This window comes from Oncorhynchus nerka, linkage group LG24 (assembly GCF_034236695.1).
Source record: "Oncorhynchus nerka isolate Pitt River linkage group LG24, Oner_Uvic_2.0, whole genome shotgun sequence".
Lineage (NCBI taxonomy): Eukaryota > Metazoa > Chordata > Actinopteri > Salmoniformes > Salmonidae > Oncorhynchus > Oncorhynchus nerka.
The window spans coordinates 97,074,031-97,096,279 of record NC_088419.1 but is presented as its reverse complement, the minus strand read 5'-3'; the positions used below and the strand labels follow the sequence as shown (position 1 = coordinate 97,096,279).

The 22,249-nt window shown below is 43.7% G+C and overlaps 1 protein-coding gene across 6 annotated transcripts in view; it reads right to left on the bottom strand.

The window, feature by feature from the left end:
- Positions 1–22,249, bottom strand: part of LOC115127418 (tumor protein 63-like) — a 214,352-nt gene that overhangs the window by 15,094 nt on the left and 177,009 nt on the right. For 3 of the 6 annotated variants that reach the window (XM_065009365.1, XM_065009362.1, XM_065009364.1), the window contains 5 exons: positions 16,354–16,469; positions 9,785–9,894; positions 6,846–6,970; positions 5,026–5,108; positions 4,417–4,541 (listed from right to left, as the gene is read on the bottom strand). In XM_065009365.1, the coding sequence (XP_064865437.1) occupies positions 4,417–4,541; positions 5,026–5,108; positions 6,846–6,970; positions 9,785–9,894; positions 16,354–16,469 (559 nt within the window). Of the gene's footprint in view, positions 1–4,416; positions 4,542–5,025; positions 5,109–6,833; positions 6,971–9,784; positions 9,895–16,353; positions 16,470–22,249 lie in introns of all 6 variants that reach the window. The other 3 variants (XM_065009361.1, XM_065009360.1, XM_065009363.1) reach the window with 1 other exon arrangement.

Sequence of the window (22,249 nt, the reverse complement as noted above, 5' to 3'; positions counted from 1 at the left end):
TGTAGTATAGGGTAGTGTAGTATAGGGTGGTGTAGTATAGGGTAGTATAGGGTAGTGTAGTATAGAGTAGTATAAGGTAGCATAGTATAGGGTAGCGTAGTATAGGGTAGTGTAGTATAGAGTAGTATAGGGTAGTATAGGGTAGTGTAGTATAGGGTAGTGTAGTATAGGGTAGTGTAGTATAGTGTAGGGTAGTATAGGATAGAGTAGTGTAGTATAGTGTAGTGTAGTATAGAGTAGTGTAGTATAGGGTAGTGTAGTATAGGGTAGTGTAGCATAGGGTAGTGTAGTATAGGGTAGTGTAGTATAGGGTAGTGTAGTATAGTGTAGGGTAGTATAGGGTAGCGTAGTATAGGGTAGTGTAGTATAGGGTAGTGTAGTATAGGGTAGTGTAGTATAGTGTAGTATAGGGTAGCATAGGGTAGTAGCATAGGGTAGTGTAGTATAGTGTAGGGTAGTGTAGTATAGGGTGGTGTAGTATAGGGTAGTATAGGGTAGTGTAGTATAGGGTAGTGTAGTATAGGGTAGTGTAGTATAGGGTAGTATAGCATAGAGTAGTATAGGGTAGCATAGTATAGGATAGGGTAGTGTAGCATAGGGTAGTGTAGTGTAGTATAGGGTGGTGTAGTGTAGTATAGAGTAGTATAGGGTAGTGTAGTATAGAGTAGTATAGGGTAGCATAGTATAGGGTAGTGTAGTATAGGGTAGTGTAGTATAGTATAGGGTAGTGTAGTATAGGGTAGCATAGTATAGGGTAGTGTAGCATAGGGTAGTGTAGTGTAGTATAGGGTAGTGTAGTATAGGGTGGTGTAGTATAGGGTAGTATAGGGTAGTGTAGTATAGGGTAGCGTAGTATAGAGTAGTGTAGTATAGGGTAGTGTAGTATAGGGTAGTGTAGTATAGGGTAGTGTAGCATAGGGTAGTATAGTGTAGTATAGTGTAGTATAGAGTAGTATAGGGTAGCGTAGTATAGGGTAGTGTAGTATAGGGTAGTGTAGCATAGGGTAGTATAGTGTAGTATAGTGTAGTATAGAGTAGTATAGGGTAGCGTAGTATAGGGTAGCATAGTATAGGGTAGCGTAGCATAGTGTAGTATAGTGTAGGGTAGTATAGAGTAGTGTAGGGTAGGGTGGTGTAGTATAGGGTAGCGTAGTATAGAGTAGTGTAGTATAGGGTAGTGTAGCATAGGGTAGTGTAGTATAGTATAGTGTAGTGTAGTATAGAGTAGTATAGGGTAGTGTAGTATAGGGTAGTGTAGTATAGAGTAGTATAGGGTAGCATAGTATAGGGTAGTGTAGTATAGTGTAGGGTAGTATAGAGTAGTGTAGGGTAGGGTGGTGTAGTATAGGGTAGTATAGGGTAGTGTAGTATAGGGTAGCGTAGTGTAGTATAGGGTAGTGTAGTATAGGGTAGTGTAGTATAGGGTAGGGTAGTATAGGGTAGGGTAGTATAGGGTAGTGTAGGGTAGTATAGGGTAGGGTAGTGTAGTGTAGGGTAGTGTAGTATAGGGTAGTATAGGGTAGTGTAGGGTAGTATAGGGTAGCGTAGTATAGGGTAGTGTAGTATAGGGTAGCGTAGTGTAGTGTAGTATAGGGTAGTGTAGTATAGTATAGGGTAGTATAGGGTAGTGTAGTATAGTGTAGTGTAGTATAGGGTGGTGTAGTATAGGGTAGTGTAGTATAGGGTGGCGTAGTATAGGGTAGTGTAGTGTAGTATAGGGTAGTGTAGTGTAGTGTAGTATAGGGTAGTATAGTATAGGGTAGTATAGGGTAGTATAGTATAGGGTAGTATAGTGTAGTGTAGTATAGGGTAGTATAGGGTAGTATAGGGTAGTATAGTGTAGTGTAGTATAGGGTGGTGTAGTATAGGGTAGTATAGGGTATAGGGTAGTATAGTGTAGTGTAGTATAGGGTAGTATAGTGTAGTGTAGAGTAGTATAGGTTGATATTATTGTCCAGAAGGCTAAGACTGTTGAACAGCAATAGCTGATTGAATCTCTAGAATATCGGGAGACTCTTGATTTGTCCGAAAGAAAAAGAGAGAGAGGAAACAAAGACAAAGAAGGCCATGTCTGGAAGGTTCGGCAGTAGGTTTTATTCTGTCATGAATGAACCCTTCTAGGGTTAGCAAGAATACAGGTGAAAGGTCACGGAGATGAATTTTAAACCACAAATCAGCATGCAGAGAAGACCGGTATCTAGTAAGAGAATAGCCGGCTCCAGCCATTTCCCCAGGTTCCATACTGACGAACAGCAGGAATGTCAGTGGTACACAATTTGGTTGCGACCATATTCGGTCTTCAATGAGGTCGTGAGGGGTACCGTACTGTAAAACGTTTTTGTAGTTCCTCAGCGTCAACATTTGGAGAAACATATAGTCCTCTATCTGTTGATTTTGGACAGAGGACTATTTTTTTACCATACCCCCGTGATTTGTCTAGCTTTAATTTCTGTGACCTGTTAGAGAGCTGCACAACGTCAAGGAACGGTGTAAATGCAGGGTAGCCTAGTGGTCAGAGCGTTGGACTAGTAACCGGAAGGTTGCAAGTTCAAACCCCCGAGCTGACAAGGTACAAATCTGTCGTTCTGCCCCTGAACAGGCAGTTAACCCACTGTTCCTAGGCCGTCATTGAAAATAAGAATTTGTTCTTAACTGACTTGCCTAGTTAAATAAAGGTACAATTTAAAAAAAAATCACTACACAGTTTCTATTTGGTTTAAGTCATTTTAAAGTATATTGAGTTCGTCCCACCTGTATGTTTGACACCCCAGGTCTAGATAATACTGTTCTGTTGATACGAAAGGAAAACCCTTAAGAGGAAATATTGCAGTATATTAAAAACCAATGGGCCCTGCTCTGACCTAAAGCTCCCTCCAGTTCCCTGTCATTACCTGCTGCACCGCCACATCCAGCAACAATTGGGAGGGGGGCGCCAGAGGGCAGTGTGACAGAACCCAAAAATGTTTTTTTCAAAACCAAATGTAATCGTCGTGATCTCACTGTGTGAGAAGGTCTGCACGTTTTCTAAATGAGAAACAGTAACATAAGCAATAATTATCATAGTGCATGAAAGCAGCAGTTTTATTTAAAACTATAATTTGCAGATAATTGCCTTTCTCTCCCCAGCTTTAGCTGAATGGGCCGAGGGAGGGCATAGTTTAAAAGAAACAAAGTATGAATAAACTCAAGCCAATGACTGGGACTGATTTTGTCATTTGGAAACGGCTGTTGTGGAAACTTGGCAGAGCACCTGAAGGTGTTTCCATCAGTCTCTAGATGTTTCATCTGTCTATCGGACATAATATGACCTAATTACAGGGTAAGTACAACCACGAAACTAGGTTCACCCTCTGAGGTGTGCAAGCAGACATCTCTGATGAAAATCCGATCCAGATCTCAACAGCTATTGTCTCGGCCAAAACACTCCTCTTTCAAGATGATATGATTATCGTTGTGTTGTGTTCACTGGGCCAAAACACTCAGGCATCATTATACTTGACGGGTTCATCACCAAATGTAACACAACCATCACTTTTCAATAACATGCAACCAAACAAGCGATCATGCTCAGCCAATGTCGTGTTGAATCACCCCTCCCCCTCCCCCCACACAACAACAACAACAACAACAACAACAACCAAAACAACGTCTCACATGGACGTTCTCCACTGACAGCTTTCTTTGCGTGCTACAGTACAGTCCTTATTTAAATACAAAACAATCTCCAAAGAACAAGTCAAGTAGTTAAGTTAAAATGTCAAGTGTGAAGCGTGCAGAAAAAGTATAGAGACAAAAACAAGGAACCACACTATGAAGCTAAGGAGGGTGGGCCTTGCAGGCTGCAGGCCTGTCTGGAACCATGTGGGCCTAGGACTCTTTCTCAATTCATCTTTCCTTGATTCCTTGCATCCTGTCTCCTTCTCAAAATAAAAATTGGAGAAGAAGAGGAGAGAGACCTTGGAGACCTTCTCCTCCAATGTGGTTGAGGAGAGAGGATGTAAGGAAGCATACCTCAGTTTGGTTCAGGAGAGAAGAGCAGCACTGATAGGTGCTAGTGGACTCCAGTATGTATCAGTCTGTCTGTCAGAGAGTAGGTAGGTGCTAGTGGACTCCAGTATGTATCTGTCTGTCTGTCTGTCAGAGAGTAGGTAGGTGCTAGTGGACTCCAGTATGTATCTGTCTGTCAGAGAGTAGGTAGGTGCTAGTGGACTCCAGTATGTATCTGTCTGTCTGTCAGAGAGTAGGTAGGTGCTAGTGGACTCCAGTATGTATCTGTCTGTCTGTCAGAGAGTAGGTAGGTGCTAGTGGACTCCAGTATGTATCTGTCTGTCTGTCAGAGAGTAGGTAGGTAGGTGCTGTCTGTCTGTCAGTGGACTCCAGTATGTATCTGTCTGTCTGTCAGAGAGTAGTACTCACTGTTTCTGCAGGAGGTTCTGCTGCTGTTGCCTGTATGACTCTACAGTGTGCTGAGGCAGAAACTGCATGAGTTCCAGAGACTCTTTGATTTTTACCAAAATCTCATAGATTTCACGGCCTTTAATCTATAGAGAGAGAGAGAGAGGGGTTGGTTAGCAGCTGGAACATACCACAAGATTAATATATTGTATAAATAGAGTGTATCAGGGTTGGTTTTGCCAATATGGACAGAGGACCTTTATTCTGAAGGTCAGACTCTAATTTTGAAACACTCCACTAATTATTGTTTTTATTTAAAAATTTAAAAAAATTCATTAATCTTTTATTTAAAACAAGGTAAGTCAGTTAAAAACACATTCTTATTTACAATGAGGGCCTACAAAAACGCAAAAAGGAATACAGGACTTAACACACTCATGTTTTCTTTCTTCATGTATCCAACAAGACTGATCTATGTTAATTGGTGTTGTAATTCTATTTCTATAGAATAGACTGTACTAACATCATCATGGGGTCAGTTAATTCCCTGGGGAAAACCCAGGTAAAGGAACAGAGGACCATAGACAAAGATATTATATTATCTATGGTTTGGACAGACTGGATACTCACAGGCAGACAAAATACTTCCTCATCGGTGGATCTTCTCTTCTTGACGGAGGACATCTGGATTCCATGGGGGGCCTGGCGGAAGGCTGGAGAGGTGGAGGGAGGTAGGAGAGGTGGAGGGAGGTAGGAGAGGAGGTAGGAGAGGAGGGAGGTAGGAGAGGAGGGAGGAGAGGGAGGGAGGGAGGGAGGAGGGAAGAGGAAGGAAGAGGACAGAGGAGAGGGAGGGAGGGAGGAGGGAGGAGGACAGAGGAGAGAGGAGGGAGGGAGGGAACAGAGGAGGGAGGAGAGGAGGACAGAGGGAGGAGAGTAGGAGGATGGAGGGTACAGAGGAGGGAGGAGAGGACAGAGGCCTGGTCAGTACATGTAGCTAACTGGGTGGGTTACACCAGTTGGACATAATATTGGTTAGAACTCTACATCAGCAAGCAATATAACATGGAAAACAAGCACAGGGCAGGAGGAGAGAGACTACAACACAGGAGGAGAGAGACTACAACACTGGGCAGGAGGAGAGAGACTACAACACTGAGCAGGAGGAGGGAGACTACAACACTGAGCAGGAGGAGAGAGACTACAGCACAGGAGGAGAGAGACTACAGCACAGGGCAGGAGGAGAGAGACTACAGCACAGGGCAGGAGGAGGGAGACTACAACACTGGGCAGGAGGAGAGAGACTACAGCACAGGAGGAGAGAGACTACAGCACAGGGCAGGAGGAGAGAGACTACAGCACTGGGCAGGAGGAGGGAGACTACAACACTGAGCAGGAGGAGAGAGACTACAACACAGGAGGAGAGAGACTACAGCACAGCACAGGAGGAGAGAGACTACAGCACAGGAGGAGAGAGACTACAGCACAGGGCAGGAGGAGAGAGACTACAGCACAGGAGGAGAGAGACTACAGCACAGGAGGAGAGAGACTACAGCACAGGGCAGGAGGAGAGAGACTACAGCACAGGGCAGGAGGAGAGAGACTACAACACAGGAGGAGAGAGACTACAGCACAGGAGGAGAGAGACTACAGCACAGGAGGAGAGAGACTACAACACAGGAGGAGAGAGACTACAGCACAGGAGGAGAGAGACTACAGCACAGGGCAGGAGGAGAGAGACTACAACACTGGGCAGGAGGAGAGAAACTACAGCACAGGAGGAGAGAGACTACAACACAGGAGGAGAGAGACTACAGCACAGGAGGAGAGAGACTACAGCACAGGGCAGGAGGAGAGAGACTACAACACAGGAGGAGAGAGACTACAGCACAGCACAGGAGGAGAGAGACTACAGCACAGGGCAGGAGGAGAGAGACTACAGCACAGGGCAGGAGGAGAGAGACTACAGCACAGGGCAGGAGGAGAGAGACTACAACACAGGAGGAGAGAGACTACAGCACAGGAGGAGAGAGACTACAGCACAGGAGGAGAGAGACTACAGCACAGGAGGAGAGAGACTACAACACAGGAGGAGAGAGACTACAGCACAGGAGGAGAGAGACTACAGCACAGGGCAGGAGGAGAGAGACTACAACACTGGGCAGGAGGAGAGAAACTACAGCACAGGAGGAGAGAGACTACAACACAGGAGGAGAGAGACTACAGCACAGGAGGAGAGAGACTACAGCACAGGGCAGGAGGAGAGAGACTACAGCACAGGAGGAGAGAGACTACAACACAGGAACAGGGGGTGCGCGAGCAAGAAACAGAGAGAGTATAGTATGATCACAGCCAGTCAGTCAGTCCTCCAGCCGAGGGGCTGGCAGCGTGCAGAGTGTAGTATAATGCAGAGTCCTCCAGCAGCTCCCAGCACTACTTACGGCGTTTCATACCCTCACTGCTCTTTGTTCCGTCAGTAACGTGCTGCTTGCGGATGCTGTCCTCGTCCGCCTTGCGATCCCGTCCAGGACACGCGCAGATCCTGGCCTCGAAGCAGCGCCGACCCAGCACCTGACCTCTACCACGGAGGAGAGACACAATGACATTTATTCACCATCTATAGGGAGGGCTAAGATCCCAAATTAGAGCCAGAACCATGTGGAAAACTATAGAATAAATGTATTTACACTGAGTGTACGAAACATTAGGAACACTGTCCCAATTGGTTCAATTCCAGGCTGTATCACAACCGGCCGTGATTGGGAGTCCCATAGGGCGGTGCACAATTAGCCCAGCATTGTCTGGGTTTGGCCCGGGGTAGGTCGTCATTGTAAGTAAGAATTTGTTCTTAAAACTGACTTCCCTATTTAAATAAAGGTTAAATAAAGAAATAATAATATTGCCCCTCAGTACAGCCTCCATTTGTCAGGTCATGGACTCTACATGGTATTGAAATCATTCTACAGGGATGCTGGGCCATGTTGACCCCAATGCTTCCCACAGTTGTGTCAAGTTGACTGGATGTCCTTTGGGTGGTGGACCAATTCTTAATACCTGTGGGAAAGTGTTGAGGGTGATAAAACCCAGCAGCGTTGCAGTTCTTGACTCAAACTGTTGCCCCTGGCACCTACTACCATGCCCCCGTTCAAAGACACTCAAACCGGTGTGCCTGGCACCTACTACCATGCCCCCGTTCAAAGACACTCGAAAACCGGTGTGCCTGGCACCTACTACCATGCCCCCGTTCAAAGACACTCAAACCGGTGTGCCTGGCACCTACTACCATGCCCCCCTGGCACCTACTACCATGCCCCCGTTCAAAGGTCCTTAAATCTTTTCTCTTTCCCATTCACCCTCTGAACGACACACACACACAATCCATTTCTCAATTGTTTCGAGGCTTAAAAATCCTTCTTTAACCCGTCTCCTCCACTTCATCTACACTGATAGAAGTGGATTTAACAGGTGACATCAATAAGGGATCATAGTTTTCACCTGGATTCACTTGGTCAGTCTGTGTCATGGAAAGAGCAGGTGTCCAAACTCTACATTCTGTATGGCTCAGACCATTAGCCTGGCCCCAGATCAGTCTATATGGCTCTAACCATTAGCCTGGCCCCAGATCAGTCTATATGGCTCTAACCATTAGTCTGGCCCCAGATCAGTCTATATGGCTCTAACCATTAGTCTGGCCCCAGATCAGTCTATATGGCTCTGACCATTAGTCTGGCCCCATATCAGTCTGTATGGCTCTGACCATTAGCCTGGCCCCAGATCAGTCTATATTCTGTATGGCTCAGACCATTAGTCTGGCCCCAGATCAGTCTATATTCTGTATGGCTCACATCATTAGCCTGGCCCCAGATCAGTCTATATTCTGTATGGCTCAGACCATTACCATTAGCCTGGTCCCAGATCAGTCTAGATTCTGTATGGCTCTGACCATTACCATTAGCCTGGCCCCAGATCAGTCTATATTCTGTATGGCTCAGACCATTAGCCTGGCCCCAGATCAGTCTATATTATGTATGGCTCAGACCATTAGCCTGGTATGGCTCTGACCATTACCATTAGCCTGGCCCCAGATCAGTCTAGATTCTGTATGGCTCTGACCATTACCATTAGCCTGGCCCCAGATCAGTCTAGATTCTGTATGGCTCTGACCATTACCATTAGCCTGGCCCCAGATCAGTCTAGATTCTGTATGGCTCTGACCATTACCATTAGCCTGGCCCCAGATCAGTCTAGATTCTGTAGGGCTCTGACCATTACCATTAGCCTGGCCCCAGATCAGTCTAGATTCTGTAGGGCTCTGACCATTACCATTAGCCTGGCCCCAGATCAGTCTACCATATTCTGTAGTCTAGGCTCTGACCATTACCATTAGCCTGGCCCCAGATCAGTCTGACCATTACCATTAGCCTGGCCCCAGATCAGTCTATATTCTGTAGGGCTCTGACCATTACCATTAGCCTGGCCCCAGATCAGTCTAGATTCTGTAGGGCTCTGACCATTACCATTAGCCTGGCCCCAGATCAGTCTAGATTCTGTAGGGCTCTGACCATTACCATTAGCCTGGCCCCAGATCAGTCTATATTCTGTATGGCTCTGACCATTAGCCTGGCCCCAGATCAGTCTATATTCTGTAGGGCTCTGACCATTACCATTAGCCTGGCCCCAGATCAGTCTATATTCTGTATGGCTCTGACCATTACCATTAGCCTGGCCCCAGATCAGTCTATATTCTGTATGGGCTCTGACCATTACCATTAGCCTGGCCCCAGATCAGTCATATACCATTAGCCTGGCCCCAGATCAGTCTATATTCTGTAGGGCTCTGACCATTACCATTAGCCTGGCCCCAGATCAGTCTATATTCTGTAGGGCTCTGACCATTACCATTAGCCTGGCCCCAGATCAGTCTATATGGCTCTGACCATTAGCCTGGCCCCAGATCAGTCTATATTCTGTATGGCTCAGACCATTAGCCTGGCCCCAGATCAGTCTATATGGCTCTGACCATTAGCATTAGCTGGCCCCAGATCAGTCTATATTCTGTAGGGCTCTGACCATTACCATTAGCCTGGCCCCAGATCAGTCTATATTCTGTAGGGCTCTGACCATTACCATTAGCCTGGCCCCAGATCAGTCTAGATTCTGTATGGCTCTGACCATTACCATTAGCCTGGCCCCAGATCAGTCTATATTCTGTATGGCTCTGACCATTACCATTAGCCTGGCCCCAGATCAGTCTATATTCTGTATGGCTCTGACCATTAGCCTGGCCCCAGATCAGTCTATATTCTGTATGGCTCAGACCATTTTTCTGTTGTCTTGAACGACTCTCTCCTTGAGGGGACAATATAAAGTCGTATTGGAATGAATGTCTTACTCTCTGGTTTCCAGGGTGACGATGATGAGTATGGGGCGTCGGTTCATTCCTCCCACACAGCTGGAGTTGCACATGAAGTTATATAGGATGGTGGTGAACTCTGTGCCCACCTGGAAGAGGAGACATTAACACACAGAGAGGAGACATTAACACACAGAGAGGAGACATTAACACACAGAGAGAGGAGACATTAACACACAGAGAGGAGACATTAACACACAGAGAGGAGATATTAACACACAGAGAGAGGAGATATTAACACACAGAGAGGAGACATTAACACACAGAGAGGAGACATTAACACACAGAGAGGAGACATTAACACACAGAGAGGAGACATTAACACACAGAGAGATATTAACACACAGAGAGACATTAACACACAGAGAGATATTAACACACAGAGAGACATTAACACACAGAGGAGATATTAACACACAGAGAGGAGATATTAACACACAGAGACATATTAACACACAGAGAGGGAGATATTAACACACAGAGAGAGGAGACATTAACACACAGAGAGGAGACATTAACACACAGAGAGAGGAGACATTAACACACAGAGAGAGAGACATTAACACACAGAGAGGATTAACACACAGAGACATTAACACACAGAGAGAGGAGACATTAACACACAGAGAGGAGACATTAACACACAGAGAGAGGAGACATTAACACACAGAGAGACATTATTAACACACAGAGAGGAGACATTAACACACAGAGAGGAGGAGAGGAGACATTAACACACAGAGAGGAGACATTAACACACAGAGAGAGACATTAACACACACAGAGAGGAGACATTAACACACAGAGAGGAGACATTAACACACAGAGAGGAGACATTAACACACAGAGAGGAGACATTAACACACAGAGAGGAGACATTAACACACAGAGAGAGGAGACATTAACACACAGAGAGAGGAGACATTAACACACAGAGAGAGGAGACATTAACACACAGAGAGGAGACATTAACACACAGAGAGAGGAGATATTAACACACAGAGAGAGGAGACATTAACACACAGAGAGGAGATATTAACACACAGAGGAGATATTAACACACAGAGAGAGGAGACATTAACACACAGAGAGGAGACATTAACACACAGAGAGGAGACATTAACACACAGAGAGGAGACATTAACACACAGAGAGGAGACATTAACACACAGAGAGGAGACATTAACACACAGAGAGGAGACATTAACACACAGAGAGAGGAGATATTAACACACAGAGAGAGGAGACATTAACACACAGAGAGGAGATATTAACACACAGAGAGGAGACATTAACACACAGAGAGGAGACATTAACACACAGAGAGGAGACATTAACACACAGAGAGGAGACATTAACACACAGAGAGAGGAGACATTAACACACAGAGAGGAGATATTAACACACAGAGGAGATATTAACACACAGAGAGGAGACATTAACACACAGAGAGAGGAGACATTAACACACAGAGAGGAGACATTAACACACAGAGAGGAGATATTAACACACAGAGAGAGGAGACATTAACACACAGAGAGGAGACATTAACACACAGAGAGAACACAGAGACATTAACACACAGAGAGAGGAGAGACATTAACACACAGAGAGAGAGGAGACATTAACACACAGAGAGGAGACATTAACACACAGAGGAGACATTAACACACAGAGAGAGGAGACATTAACACACAGAGAGGAGACATTAACACACAGAGAGAGGAGACATTAACACACACAGAGGAGACATTAACACACAGAGAGGAGACATTAACACACAGAGAGAGGAGACATTAACACACAGAGAGAGGAGACATTAACACACAGAGAGGAGACATTAACACACAGAGAGGAGATATTAACACACAGAGAGGAGACATTAACACACAGAGAGGAGACATTAACACACAGAGAGGAGACAGAGGAGATATTAACACACAGAGAGGAGACATTAACACACAGAGAGGAGACATTAACACACAGAGAGGAGACATTAACACACAGAGAGAGGAGACATTAACACACAGAGAGAGGAGACATTAACACACAGAGAGAGGAGACATTAACACACAGAGAGAGACATTAACACACAGAGAGGGAGACATTAACACACAGAGAGGAGACATTAACACACAGAGAGGAGACATTAACACACAGAGAGAGATTAACACACAGAGAGGAGAACACACAGAGAGAGGAGACATTAACACACAGAGAGAGAGGAGAGGAGACATTAACACACAGAGAGAGAGACATTAACACACAGAGAGAGGAGACATTAACACACAGAGAGAGGAGATATTAACACACAGAGAGGAGACATTAACACACAGAGAGAGACATTAACACAGAGAGAGAACACACAGAGAGAGGAGATATTAACACACAGAGAGGAGACATTAACACACAGAGAGAGGAGACATTAACACACAGAGAGAGGAGACATTAACACACAGAGAGGAGACATTAACACACAGAGAGAGGAGACATTAACACACAGAGAGGAGATATTAACACACAGAGAGGAGACATTAACACACAGAGAGAGGAGACATTAACACACAGAGAGGAGACATTAACACACAGAGAGAGGAGACATTAACACACAGAGAGGAGATATTAACACACAGAGAGGAGACATTAACAGACAGGAGACAGGGCTCTGACACAGTCTGTTTTAACAGGGAGGAGACAGGGCTCTGACACAGTCTGTTTTAACAGGGAGGAGACAGGGCTCTGACACAGTCTGTTTTAACAGGGAGGAGACAGGGCTCTGACACAGTCTGTTTTAACAGGGAGGAGACAGGGCTCTGACACAGTCTGTTTTAACAGGGAGGAGACAGGGCTCTGACACAGTCTGTTTTAACAGGGAGGAGACAGGGCTCTGACATTGTCTGTTTTAACAGGGAGGAGACAGGGCTCTGACACAGTCTGTTTTAACAGGAGGAGACAGGGCTCTGACAGTCTGTTTTAACAGGGAGGAGACAGGGCTCTGACACAGTCTGTTTTAACAGGGAGGAGACAGGGCTCTGACACAGTCTGTTTTAACAGGGAGGAGACAGGGCTCTGACACAGTCTGTTTTAACAGGGAGGAGACAGGGCTCTGACACAGTCTGTTTTAACAGGGAGGAGACAGGGCTCTGACACAGTCTGTTTTGACAGGGCTCTGACACAGTCTGTTTTAACAGGGAGGAGACAGGAGACAGGGCTCTGACACAGTCTGTTTTAACAGGGAGGAGACAGGGCTCTGACAGTCTGTTTTGACAGGGCTCTGACACAGTCTGTTTTAACAGGGAGGAGACAGGGCTCTGACACAGTCTGTTTTAACAGGGAGGAGACAGGGCTCTGACACAGTCTGTTTTAACAGGGAGGAGACAGGGCTCTGACACAGTCTGTTTTAACAGGGAGGAGACAGGAGACAGGGCTCTGACACAGTCTGTTTTAACAGGGAGGAGACAGGGCTCTGACACAGTCTGTTTTAACAGGGAGGAGACAGGGCTCTGACACAGTCTGTTTTAACAGGGAGGAGACAGGGCTCTGACACAGTCTGTTTTAACAGGGAGGAGACAGGGCTCTGACACAGTCTGTTTTAACAGGGAGGAGACAGGGCTCTGACACAGTCTGTTTTAACAGGGAGGAGACAGGAGACAGGGCTCTGATACAGTCTGTTTTAACAGGGAGGAGACAGGAGACAGGGCTCTGACACAGTCTGTTTTAACAGGGAGGAGACAGGGCTCTGACACAGTCTGTTTTAACAGGGAGGAGACAGGGCTCTGACACAGTCTGTTTTAACAGGGAGGAGACAGGGCTCTGACATTGTCTGTTTTAACAGGGAGGAGACAGGGCTCTGACACAGTCTGTTTTAACAGGGAGGAGACAGGAGACAGGGCTCTGACACAGTCTGTTTTAACAGGGAGGAGACAGGGCTCTGACATTGTCTGTTTTAACAGGGAGGAGACAGGGCTCTGACACAGTCTGTTTCAACAGGGAGGAGACAGGAGGCAGGGCTCTGACACAGTCTGTTTTAACAGGGAGGAGACAGGAGCTCTGACAGGTTTTAACAGGGAGACAGGAGACAGGGCTCTGACACAGTCTGTTTCAAGGAGACAGGGAGTCTGTTTTAGACAGGAGGCAGGGCTCTGACACAGTCTGTTTTAACAGGGAGGAGACAGGAGGTTTTAACAGGGCTTTGACACAGTCTGTTTTAACAAGGAGACAGGGCTTAACACAGTCTGTTTTAACAGGAAACCTAAATGGACCTGAATCTTCTTATGATGGTAAATAAGGGCAGCCATTTTGGCCAGGGGGTTGGTAGGTAAGTCAGTGGTAAGTCAGTGGTAAGACAGTGGTAAGACAGTGGTAAGTCAGTGGTAAGTCAGTGGTAAGACAGTGGTAAGTCAGTGGTAAGTCAGTGGTAAGACAGTGGTAAGTCAGTGGTAAGTCAGTGGTAAGACAGTGGTAAGTCAGTGGTAAGACAGTGGTAAGTCAGTGGTAAGACAGTGGTAAGACAGTGGTAAGTCTGTGGTAAGACAGGGCTGGTAAGTCAGTGGTAAGTCAGTGGTAAGACAGTGGTAAGTCAGTGGTAAGTCAGTGGTAAGACAGTGGTAAGTCAGTGGTAAGTCAGTGGTAAGACAGTGGCAAGACAGTGGTAAGACAGTGGTAAGTCAGTGGTAAGACAGTGGTAAGACAGTGGTAAGTCAGTGGTAAGTCAGTGGTAAGACAGTGGTAAGTCAGTGGTAAGTCAGTGGTAAGACAGTGGTAAGACAGTGGTAAGTCAGTGGTAAGTCAGTGGTAAGACAGTGGTAAGTCAGTGGTAAGTCAGTGGTAAGTCAGTGGTAAGACAGTGGTAAGTCAGTGGTAAGACAGTGGTAAGACAGTGGTAAGTCAGTGGTAAGTCAGTGGTAAGACAGTGGTAAGTCAGTGGTAAGACAGTGGTAAGACAGTGGTAAGACAGTGGTAAGACAGTGGTAAGTCAGTGGTAAGTCAGTGGTAAGTCAGTGGTAAGACAGTGGTAAGACAGTGGTAAGACAGTGGTAAGTCAGTGGTAAGACAGTGGTAAGTCAGTGGTAAGACAGTGGTAAGTCAGTGGTAAGACAGTGGTAAGTCAGTGGTAAGTCAGTGGTAAGTGGTAAGTCAGTGGTGGTAAGTCAGTGGTAAGACAGTGGTAAGTCAGTGGTAAGACAGTGGTAAGTCAGTGGTAAGACAGTGGTAAGACAGTGGTAAGACAGTGGTAAGTCAGTGGTAAGACAGTGGTAAGTCAGTGGTAAGTCAGTGGTAAGACAGTGGTAAGACAGTGGTAAGACAGTGGTAAGTCAGTGGTAAGTCAGTGGTAAGACAGTGGTAAGTCAGTGGTAAGACAGTGGTAAGTCAGTGGTAAGACAGTGGTAAGACAGTGGTAAGTCAGTGGTAAGTCAGTGGTAAGTCAGTGGTAAGACAGTGGTAAGTCAGTGGTAAGTCAGTGGTAAGTCAGTGGTAAGACAGTGGTAAGACAGTGGTAAGACAGTGGTAAGTCAGTGGTAAGACAGTGGTAAGTCAGTGGTAAGACAGTGGTAAGACAGTGGTAAGTCAGTGGTAAGTCAGTGGTAAGACAGTGGTAAGTCAGTGGTAAGTCAGTGGTAAGACAGTGGTAAGTCAGTGGTAAGACAGTGGTAAGTCAGTGGTAAGACAGTGGTAAGACAGTGGTAAGTCAGTGGTAAGACAGTGGTAAGACAGTGGTAAGACAGTGGTAAGTCAGTGGTAAGTCAGTGGTAAGACAGTGGTAAGTCAGTGGTAAGTCAGTGGTAAGTCAGTGGTAAGACAGTGGTAAGACAGTGGTAAGTCAGTGGTAAGACAGTGGTAAGTCAGTGGTAAGTCAGTGGTAAGTCAGTGGTAAGACAGTGGTAAGTCAGTGGTAAGTCAGTGGTAAGTCAGTGGTAAGACAGTGGTAAGTCAGTGGTAAGACATTGGGTAAAACATTGATTTTGAAGGTTTTCTTGCACTGTATGTATGTATGTTTGTTAGCTAGCCAGCCAGACTGTGTTAGAGGGATGATTCCATTGATTTGTCAAATTATCTGCCAATATGCCAACATTGCATTCGTCAATGCAGTCAGTCTACAGCCAGACGTCAGTTGATGATAGGACTTTTACAAGTTGTAAAAGCAACACGTACTGATATTGTATCAAATAATAGCAATCACAGATTTCCACGAAAACTCACATTTAATTTATTTTACCTTTATTTTACTAGGCAAGTCAGTTAAGAACAAATGTCGACATCTATGGTCTATTTACATATATATTTTAGAGGATATATAAAATTGGTATAAAACCCATATAAACTGTATTTATAATTATATGACGACAATTATATTACAAAATTTCTGATATATCACATGATCTACTTTTATTACATTCAATCCAACCAGACGGGTTTGGAATTCTCCCTGACCAATATGGCTCCCATCATCACATTCTGGAACCATTGAGAGTTTATGACATTGACCCCTCTGGTAATTTAATAGGATCTCTATAGCTGTGGCCTGGTGGAAACGAGAGGGACTTTACCTGAGGTGGCTCGTATGGGACCAAGACACTCTGACGGCCCGTGATGGAGTCCTCCAGATACTGGGAGTGGTTGTTACCCTCCACTCGGATCAGGTGACTGGGAGGGGCTATCTGACCTACAAAAACAACACAAAATGCCAGATGCTTATCAAACAACCAAAACATGTTACATGTTCATATCAAAGTAGATTACTAACTTATCAATGGTTTATCAATGGTAGTTTAGGCATAGTTAATAATGTCATGGTAAAGACTAGTTAATAAGGACATGGTAAAGGCTAGTTAATAAGGTCATGGTAAAGACTAGTTAATAATGTCATGGTAAAGACTAGTTAATAATGTCATGGTAAAGACTAGTTAATAATGACATGGTAAAGGCTAGTTAATAATGACATGGTAAAGGCTAGTTAATAATGTCATGGTAAAGACTAGTTAATAATGTCATGGTAAAGACTAGTTAATAATGACATTGGTAAAGACTAGTTAATAATGACATGGTAAAGACTAGTTAATAAGGTCATGGTAAAGACTAGTTAATAACGACTAGTTAATAATGACATGGTAAAGACTAGTTAATAATGACATGGTAAAGACTAGTTAATAAGGTCATGGTAAAGACTAGTTAATAATGACATGGTAAAGACTAGTTAATAAGGTCATGGTAAAGGCTAGTTAATAAGGTCATGGTAAAGACTAGTTAATAACGACATGGTAAAGACTAGTTAATAACGACATGGTAAAGACTAGTTAATAACGACATGGTAAAGACTAGTTAATAACGACATGGTAAAGACTAGTTAATAATGACATGGTAAAGACTAGTTAATAACGACATGGTAAAGGCTAGTTAATAATGACATGGTAAAGACTAGTTAATAATGACATTGTAAAGACTAGTTAATAATGACATGGTAAAGGCTAGTTAATAATGACATGGTAAAGACTAGTTAATAACGACTAGTTAATAACGACATGGTAAAGACTAGTTAATAACGACATGGTAAAGGCTAGTTAATAATGACATGGTAAAGACTAGTTAATAAGGTCATGGTAAAGGCTAGTTAATACGGTCAACGCTGTCCAACGCTGGTCAGACCAAGCTGACTCCACACTCCAAGACTGCTTCCATCACGTGGACTGGGACATGTTTCGTATTGCGTCAGATGGAAATATTGACGAATACGCTGATTCGGTGTGCGAGTTCATTAGAACGTGCGTCGAAGATGTCGTTCCCATAGCAACGATAAAAACATTCCCAAACCAGAAACCGTGGATTGATGGCAGCATTCGCGTGAAACTGAAAGCGCGAACCACTGCTTTTAATCAGGGCAAGGTGTCTGGTAATATGTCCGAATATAAACAATGCAGCTATTCCCTCCGCAAGGCTATTAAACAAGCTAAGCGTCAGTACAGAGACAAAGTGGAATCTCAATTCAATGGCTCAGACACAAGAGGCATGTGGCAGGGTCTACAGTCAATCACAGACTACAAGAAGAAACCCAGCCCAGTCACGGACCAGGATGTCTTGCTCCCAGGCAGACTAAATAACTTTTTTGCCCGCTTTGAGGACAATACATTGCCACTGACACGGCCTGCAACGAAAACATGCGGTCTCTCCTTCACTGCAGCCGAGGTGAGTAAGACATTTAAACGTGTTAACCCTCGCAAGGCTGCAGGCCCAGACGGCATCCCCAGCCGCGCCCTCAGAGCATGCGCAGACCAGCTGGCCGGTGTGTTTACGGACATATTCAATCAATCCCTATACCAGTCTGCTGTTCCCACATGCTTCAAGAGGGCCACCATTGTTCCTGTTCCCAAGAAAGCTAAGGTAACTGAGCTAAACGACTACCGCCCGTAGCACTCACTTCCGTCATCATGAAGTGCTTTGAGAGACTAGTCAAGGACCATATCACCTCCACCCTACCTGACACCCTAGACCCACTCCAATTTGCTTACCGCCCAAATAGGTCCACAGACGATGCAATCTCAACCACACTGCACACTGCCCTAACCCACCTGGACAAGAGGAATACCTATGTGAGAATGCTGTTCATCGACTACAGCTCGGCATTCAACACCATAGTACCCTCCAAGCTCGTCATCAAGCTCGAGACCCTGGATCTCGACCCCGCCCTGTGCAACTGGGTTCTGGACTTCCTGACGGGCCGCCCCCAGGTGGTGAGGGTAGGCAACAACATCTCCTCCCCGCTGATCCTCAACACTGGGGCCCCACAAGGGTGCGTTCTGAGCCCTCTCCTGTACTCCCTGTTCACCCACGACTGCGTGGCCATGCACGCCTCAACTCAATCATCAAGTTTGCGGACGACACAACAGTGGTAGGCTTGATTACCAACAACGACGAGACGGCCTACAGGGAGGAGGTGAGGGCCCTCGGAGTGTGGTGTCAGGAAAATAACCTCACACTCAACGTCAACAAAACTAAGGAGATGATTGTGGACTTCAGGAAACAGCAGAGGGAACACCCCCTATCCACATCGATGGATCAGTAGTGGAGAGGGTAGCAAGTTTTAAGTTCCTCGGCATACACATCACAGACAAACTGAATTGGTCCACTCACACTGACAGCGTCGTGAAGAAGAGCGCAGCAGCGCCTCTTCAACCTCAGGAGGCTGAAGAAATTCGGCTTGTCACCAAAAGCACTCACAAACTTCTACAGATGCACAATCGAGAGCATCCTGGCGGGCTGTATCACCGCCTGGTACGGCAACTGCTCCGCCCTCAACCGTAAGGCTCTCAGAGGGTAGTGAGGTCTGCACAACGCATCACCGGGGCAAACTACCTGCCCTCCAGGACACCTACACCACCCGATGTTACAGGAAGGCCATAAAGATCATCAAGGACATCAACCACCGAACCACTGCCTGTTCACCCCGCTATCATCCAGAAGGCGAGGTCAGTACAGGTGCATCAAAGCTGGGACCGAGAGACTGAAAAACAGCTTCTATCTCAAGGCCATCAGACTGTTAAACAGCCACCACTAACATTGAGTGGCTGCTGCCAACACACTGTCATTGACACTGACCCAACTCCAGCCACTTTAATAATGGGAAATGATGTAAATATATCACTAGCCACTTTAAACAATGCTACCTTATATAATGTTACTTACCCTACATTATTCATCTCATATGCATATGTATATACTGTACTCTAGATCATCGACTGCATTCTTATGTCACTAGCCACTTTAACTATGCCACTTTGTTTACTTTGTCTACATACTCATCTCATATGTATATACTGTACTCGATACCATCTACTGTATGCTGCTCTGTACCATCACTCATTCATATATCCTTATGTACATATTCCTTATCCCCTTACACTGTGTATAAGACAGTAGTTTTGGAATTGTTAGTTAGATTACTTGTTGGTTATCACTGCATTGTCGGAACTAGAAGCACAAGCATTTCGCTACACTCGCATTAACATCTGCTAACCATGTGTATGTGACAAATAAAATTTGATTTGATTTGATTTGTAAAGGCTAGTTAATAAGGTCATGGTAAAGACTAGTTAATAACGACATGGTAAAGACTAGTTAATAATGACATGGTAAAGACTAGTTAATAACGACTAGTTAATAACGACATGGTAAAGACTAGTTAATAACGACTAGTTAATCACGACATGGTAAAGACTAGTTAATAACGACTAGTTAATAACGTCATGGTAAAGACTAGTTAATAACGACATGGTAAAGACTAGTTAATAATGACATGGTAAAGACTAGTTAATAATGACATGGTAAAGACTAGTTAATAAGGTCATGGTAAAGACTAGTTAATAATGACATGGTAAAGACTAGTTAATAACAACATGGTAAAGACTAGTTAATAACAACATGGTAAAGACTAGTTAATAACAACATGGTAAAGACTAGTTAATAATGACATGGTAAAGGCTAGTTAATAAGGTCATGGTAAAGGCTAGTTAATAAGGTCATGGTAAAGACTAGTTAATAAGGTCATGGTAAAGACTAGTTAATAACAACATGGTAAAGACTAGTTAATAACAACATGGTAAAGACTAGTTAATAACAACATGGTAAAGACTAGTTAATAATGACTAGTTAATAACGACATGGTAAAGACTAGTTAATAAGGTCATGGTAAAGACTAGTTAATAACGACTAGTTAATAAGGTCATGGTAAAGACTAGTTAATAACGACATGGTAAAGACTAGTTAATAACGACATGGTAAAGACTAGTTAATAATGACATGGTAAAGGCTAGTTAATAAGGTCATGGTAAAGACTAGTTAATAACGACATGGTAAAGACTAGTTAATAATGACATGGTAAAGACTAGTTAATAAGGTCATGGTAAAGGCTAGTTAATAAGGTCATGGTAAAGACTAGTTAATAATGACATGGTAAAGACTAGTTAATAAGGTCATGGTAAAGACTAGTTAATAATGACATGGTAAAGACTAGTTAATAAGGTCATGGTAAAGACTAGTTAATAAGGTCATGGTAAAGACTAGTTAATAATGACATGGTAAAGGCTAGTTAACAAGGTCATGGTAAAGGCTAGTTAATAAGGTCATGGTAAAGGCTAGTTAATAAGGTCATGGTAAAGACTAGTTAATAACGACATGGTAAAGACTAGTTAATAACGACATGGTAAAGACTAGTTAATAACGACATGGTAAAGACTAGTTAATAACGACATGGTAAAGACTAGTTAATAATGACATGGTAAAGACTAGTTAATAACGACATGGTAAAGGCTAGTTAATACGGTCATGGTAAAGACTAGTTAATAACGACATGGTAAAGACTAGTTAATAACGACATGGTAAAGGCTAGTTAATAATGACATGGTAAAGACTAGTTAATAATGACATTGTAAAGACTAGTTAATAATGACATGGTAAAGGCTAGTTAATAATGACATGGTAAAGACTAGTTAATAACGACTAGTTAATAACGACATGGTAAAGACTAGTTAATAACGACATGGTAAAGGCTAGTTAATAATGACATGGTAAAGACTAGTTAATAAGGTCATGGTAAAGGCTAGTTAATACGGTCATGGTAAAGGCTAGTTAATAAGGTCATGGTAAAGACTAGTTAATAATGACATGGTAAAGACTAGTTAATAACGACTAGTTAATAACGACATGGTAAAGACTAGTTAATAACGACTAGTTAATCACGACATGGTAAAGACTAGTTAATAACGACTAGTTAATAACGTCATGGTAAAGACTAGTTAATAACGACATGGTAAAGACTAGTTAATAATGCCATGGTAAAGACTAGTTAATAATGACATGGTAAAGACTAGTTAATAAGGTCATGGTAAAGACTAGTTAATAATGACATGGTAAAGACTAGTTAATAACAACATGGTAAAGACTAGTTAATAACAACATGGTAAAGACTAGTTAATAACAACATGGTAAAGACTAGTTAATAATGACATGGTAAAGGCTAGTTAATAAGGTCATGGTAAAGGCTAGTTAATAAGGTCATGGTAAAGACTAGTTAATAATGACATGGTAAAGACTAGTTAATAAGGTCATGGTAAAGACTAGTTAATAACAACATGGTAAAGACTAGTTAATAACAACATGGTAAAGACTAGTTAATAACAACATGGTAAAGACTAGTTAATAACAACATGGTAAAGACTAGTTAATAATGACTAGTTAATAAGGTCATGGTAAAGACTAGTTAATAAGGTCATGGTAAAGACTAGTTAATAAGGTCATGGTAAAGACTAGTTAATAAGGACATGGTAAAGACTAGTTAATAACGACATGGTAAAGACTAGTTAATAAGGTCATGGTAAAGACTAGTTAATAACGACTAGTTAATAAGGTCATGGTAAAGGCTAGTTAATAATGTCATGGTAAAGACTAGTTAAT